This window comes from Pygoscelis adeliae, unplaced genomic scaffold (genome assembly GCF_000699105.1).
Source record: "Pygoscelis adeliae isolate BGI_AS28 unplaced genomic scaffold, ASM69910v1 Scaffold546, whole genome shotgun sequence".
Taxonomy (NCBI): Eukaryota; Metazoa; Chordata; class Aves; order Sphenisciformes; family Spheniscidae; genus Pygoscelis; species Pygoscelis adeliae.
The window spans coordinates 413,989-419,100 of record NW_008824951.1 but is presented as its reverse complement, the minus strand read 5'-3'; the positions used below and the strand labels follow the sequence as shown (position 1 = coordinate 419,100).

Genomic DNA, 5,112 nt, shown 5'->3' with positions numbered 1-5,112 from the left:
ACCTGGAAATACAGGACAAAATACAACATCTGATGTAGCGTGCTTCAGTAAGACTGTAGTCTTGAGTTGGGCCCATTGGGTTCTTAGCCAATGCGCAAGGCAAGTTCAAGCTATAAGAAAGGGGGTATTAGGCTGAAACTCACTGGAAATGTGAAGCTGATGCTAGTAGCTGGAATGAAATGCCCAGCTGGTATCTGACATCTACCTCTAGTACCATGTCATCAGCCATGGCTTTTATCCTTATTATAGACCTATTCTGGCACAGTGGGTCTCTGGGAAAAATCAACCTTATTCCTTTCCTTCCCATACTAAGTTCTCTTAGTTGGTCATGACAGACCAAGCTGACATGTGGAAAACAGCTTCTGTGAAAGGCGTTGCTGGCAATTAGCACTGGGTACTTGGAGGCTTCTCTCCAGGAGAGGTCCTAGATAGAGCATGGAGACAAACATCTCTCAGCTTTCCTTCCCACAGCCCTCTGGGGTTTCTGCCCATGTGAGCTTGTTCTGGGGGTGGTAATGTGCAACTTAAGTGCAGCCAGATGTTTCTTGCTGAGCACTGATTGATTGCAGTAGCTGTTTTGTGATGCTGTAGCCCAGAAACTGCTGGAAGGAGCGTTTGAGTGACAAATCTTCTTGTTGCAGAGTGAAAGAGCTCAGCCCTCATAATGGAGGTGGTGAAACACAGAATCAGATGGAGACTGAGAATGAGGAAACAGAGACCAGTGGAGAAGGCTCAGGTTACAATGTATGTGCGTGCAGTGGGCTGAACAGATCTCAAAGCTGGGAACAACTTGCTGTTCTTACTTGGGCTGTTTCTTGCAGCTCTCCAAGGATGAGGAGGAAGATATCTCTCCCCACATGTTCAACTTTCGTGAGGCTATGACTCAAATTAGTGAACGGGAGGAGAAGGTTGTAGAACAGCTTAGAGAACTGAGACAGGTATGTGGAAGAGGCAGGCCCAGCCCAGGCTGCCTTCTACATGTTGATAGCACCTTGCCTCGTCTGTGCAGAGTGCTGCGGGGTAGGCTGCGGGCTGTACTGCAAGATGCTGTCTGTGGTGTTACTTTTTCCTCACTGCCAACTTTTTCCTGTGGTTTCCTGCCCAGCTAGTTAAACTGGGGCATTTCAGTGCTTGTGGCCAGCTGGTCCCCCTTCCCCTCCAACTAGCAACCTCTACTTGCTGCTAATGAGCACTGACTGGTACTGGTCTGTAGAAGCTCAGCTCTGTTGATTGGTGTGCCAGATTTGAAGAAACTAACTGAACTTCCAGAAAGTCAGTTTCTCATCGCTGTTATCCTTGTAAATATAGAGAATGACGACTGAACTTGACTACCTCTTGGGAATCACAGAGCAACCAGACTATGATCTCGAGACCTTTGTGAGCAGAGCTAAGCACTTCGTAGAGGAGAACTCAAGAAACTTCTTTAGTGTCAGAGGTATGTTAGTGCCTGTCTCTGACTAGCACTGTCACTAATGTTTTTTTCAAAGACCTGAAAAGTAGCACCAGCCTACCTGTGGGGGTTTGAGCACCCGGTCCTTCTGCATAGCTTACGGTTTGGATCACTTTCCTAGGTGATCATAGGGACAGATCTGAAATGTCCTATTGTTTGCACTTTCCAAAGTAAAATTTTTGGCTAGTAACTTCCACTCGCTTTGCACTGCCATATAAAACTGCCTTCCCTTGAGCAGAATGCAATATCCACCAAGAGCAGATGAGCTGAAGTCTGTTTGGCTAGTTGGCTATATAGTTTACCTTTTGCCTTGGCCAGAAAACAGACTTTGAGAAGTAGGGCCTAGTGCCATGTTCTAGGGATTCATAGGGTATGCCCACTGTTTCCACTCCTGTTTTCATGGATATCAGGCCTTAATACCCATCCACTTACAACAAATGTCTGCCAGGCATATACTGAGATGCCATGTCTGCCAGCACCTGCGTTTGGCATGCCTTTGCCTTAGTAAGGGCATTATTTAATGTGCAACAAAATCCTTCCAACTGTTCAGTTCTGACCCAGTTTGGAGACTTCCCAGCTCTGTGTAGGATGACAGCTGCCTGTTCCCTGAGCACTGCCTGGCTTTGTTTGGATCATGCTGGTTGAAGCGGTGGTAGAGAGGCAGCAAGGCAGAGGCATGAGCTTGGCTAACACATGGTAACGAGTGCCAGCTACACAGACTGCCTGATTAGGACAGGGGAAGCTACACTGGTAACTGCTACTTTTCTGCCACTGTTGCAGTAACTTGGGCTTTGATTGCTACTTGAGCCATTATAGCTGGCACAGCCTTTGCCTCAAAAACAGGGCTGTGAGGGTTTTTTATTTTAATGAGGCTGAAAATTGTGGCATCAAAGTGAATGTTAACCTGCAGTAGCGGCTTTTTTCTTGAACAGCCCCGGCTGTCCTCCCATCTCAAATGCAGCCTGAGAGCTGTATCCCTCCATTCACCATGGAGGAGTGGTGACAAGATAACAAGGGTAAATGCCCTGCTACCCTCTATGCCTCTTAGGCCAGGGAAATCTGGCCCTCTGGGGTGGTTGCATTAGTGGCATCTAGTTTGTACTGCAAAAGTACAAAGTTTGTACTCATCAGTACTGTTGATGAGCAGAAATGAACAAGTACAGCTGAAGAGCTTTGTGGGACCAGGCAGGATTTGATGTTGGCTGAGCAGTTCTTGCCCAGTTCACTTCCCTCTGTGGCCCTTGCAGAGCCCTGCTGAGCTGCTGCGGGGGACAGCTGGGCTGGGGAGTTCAGCTTCCAGGTCAGTCACCCTGTCACTGTCGTCCTTCACAGAAACGTTGGATGCCCTGGGGACTGCCATGCAACTGGAGGAGCAAGCCAGCAAGCAGATGAGCCGGCAGAGGCCTTAAATACAGCAAAACCTGGTTCACAAGCAGTCTTCTGTATGTCTTGCATGTTTGTCAGTGGTTTGTGTAACTCCTATTTTAAATGTGGTGGAGTGTCTGCAGGTTATGTGTGCCTGAGGGCAGTGAACACGGCAGCCTCTCTCTCTTCACGGCCTGGTGTCGGGGCACTCAGCAGAGTGCTAGAAACACACCCCCTGCAAGGCTTGGGGAGGGGGGCCTGAGAGTCTGCTAGATGTGTCTAGCATCTGGCCCTTTGCTAGTGACAATGGTCTCCTCTAATAGAACTAGAAACACATGTATAGTTTTCTAGTGTACGTATAACCTTTCCAGATGTGCTTGAAACATTGCAAAACTGCTGCAAGTCTGGCTTTTCTAGAAAGAAAATGGACTATATGTAATTGTAAAAACTCAGTATTTTAAGAAGTTTGATAAATAAATGTTCCTGGATTTAATTATCTTCTATCTTATAAAATATATTCCTTGCTGATTTTGGTAAAGTCTAACAGCCCCTAAAGACTGGCTGGTGTTGTAGAGAGAGGCTGATTTCTTGGATGAAGTTTCTTTTTAAAGTCTTTACACTTGTAATGTTTACAAAAAAATCACTGAAAATAAATTTTGTCTCAATTTTGAGATCCTGCTGGGTGGAACTTGCCTAGCAAGGGGGAAGCTGGTTTAGAGGGTGCCTATCCTGCACCTGAGCTAAGCTCAGCATGTAGTGAGTGGCTCAGCTCTTATGACATCAGGTAAGTAGGAAGGGCCCTGTGAGACTCCCTTGTACCATTGGAGTTTACTTAGGCTTTGAAGACAGCCCCAGGATGTTACTTCACACTTTTACATATATTTCCCATGGCTAACATGCCACATAAAATACAGACTTTGGTGGGCTACTGAACGTGTGTATTTGAGGGCAGAAGTGCAAAGCTGGCCACTGGCTCAGGTGCAGCAAGGTGCTGTCATGGCCCTTGTGTGCAACCTGGGTCCAGATGGCCCCATACAGTCTGTCCTCTGGGAAGGAGCAGGCAGAGGGGCAGGGTTGGGGAGGACAGATGTGAGGCATGTGCTGCTGCCCTCCGTTTCCTGTTCAGCTCACTCCAGGGTTTGTCTCTAAAAGGACAAAACAGCGCTGTGAGCTCTGGGTCCCACAACACAGGATGCCGCTACACAAACATCAGATTACAAAGAGATCCTTCTACTGTTACTCCCTTTTTCCCTAGACCCCCTACCCTGGTCTCCTGCTTCCTGAGCTGCCTTCTGCCCCTGAAAGTAAAGGGTGTAACTTAAGTGACTGTGCCCCCAGCGCTGCACACACCTGTGGACTGCATCCTTGCTATGTCTCTGGGGATGTCTACTGTATTGGAGGCCAGTTCTTCAGCCTGGACTGGATCCATTTTTGTGTACCAGGTCTCAGGACTGTCCTGGAAAAGGCAGCAAGAATTAAGATCTTAATGGGATGTGAGCAAGCAGCAGTAGTGACAAGCAGCTAAGAGATGGGATACTTCAACCCCAACAGGATCCTCCCCCACAGCTGGGGCACTTTGCAATCAACAGTTCAGGTGCTGGAAGCAGTGTGGGGCTGGGCACTCTAAGGGCCTCTGAACTGTCAAAGCTGACTTGTATCTGGGCTCTACCTGCATCATGTTAAGATGGCACATCCAGAGCAAAAGGGCTGTTATACCCTACTGAGTTTGGACTAAAGCAAGGCAGTCCTGTTCCACTTCAGGAGGATTATCCAGTCTTGCCCAGTGGTGTCTTGGGGTGAGTAAGGATGGGCCTGGGTGCAAGGAACAAAATGTTGTCCCTTATTTGTTCCACCTTTCCTCCCTGGACCTAACCTTACTAATCTGTATCTCCACCCCAGGAGCTAGAGTCAGGAGAGACCTGATTTGGAGGAGCTCAGTTCACCTCTTGCCTCAGTGGCCCTCCAGCTCACAACTTCTGACATCAAGTTCCCGCTGCCACAGAAGTAGCAGTAGTCTGAGATCCCTCCTTGCTCTGTCTTGGGGCTGTCAGAGCAAATATCTTCCTGAACACCGAGATTGAATGTGAGCACTTCTCAAATGGTGGCTCGGTTTATTTCTGGGCTCTCATGCAAGACTGAATTTCTTGTGAAAAGAAATCCAGTCCCTACATCCCTGCAAAACAGACCAAGGTCCTAGGGCCACAAATAAATCCTGTAAGGGAGGCATGTTTACCATAAAGTGCTGGAACGGTATGTGTCCTAGTGCCTTCTTTACGCACTCCTCCACAACGGGAAAT

General features: G+C 47.9%; 2 protein-coding genes across 4 annotated transcripts in view; one reads left to right on the top strand and one right to left on the bottom strand.

Annotated features, from left to right (window-relative positions):
- The window catches only part of KIF2C (kinesin family member 2C), a 19,371-nt gene extending 15,895 nt beyond the window's left edge, over positions 1–3,476 (top strand). For 2 of the 3 annotated variants that reach the window (XM_009325602.1, XM_009325601.1), the window contains 4 exons: positions 642–744; positions 822–938; positions 1,309–1,435; positions 2,783–2,859. In XM_009325602.1, coding sequence (XP_009323877.1) covers positions 642–744; positions 822–938; positions 1,309–1,435; positions 2,783–2,859 — 424 coding nt within the window. Of the gene's footprint in view, positions 1–641; positions 745–821; positions 939–1,308; positions 1,436–2,782 lie in introns of all 3 variants that reach the window. The other variant, XR_663686.1, reaches the window with a different exon arrangement.
- Positions 3,477–5,112, bottom strand: part of LOC103918309 (chromosome unknown open reading frame, human C1orf228) — a 9,785-nt gene continuing 8,149 nt past the window's right edge. The window contains exons 9-10 of the mRNA XM_009325606.1: positions 4,166–4,271; positions 3,477–3,508 (exon numbers count right to left, since the gene is read on the bottom strand). Of these exons, the coding sequence (XP_009323881.1) occupies positions 3,477–3,508; positions 4,166–4,271 (138 nt within the window). The remainder of the gene's footprint in view (positions 3,509–4,165; positions 4,272–5,112) is intronic.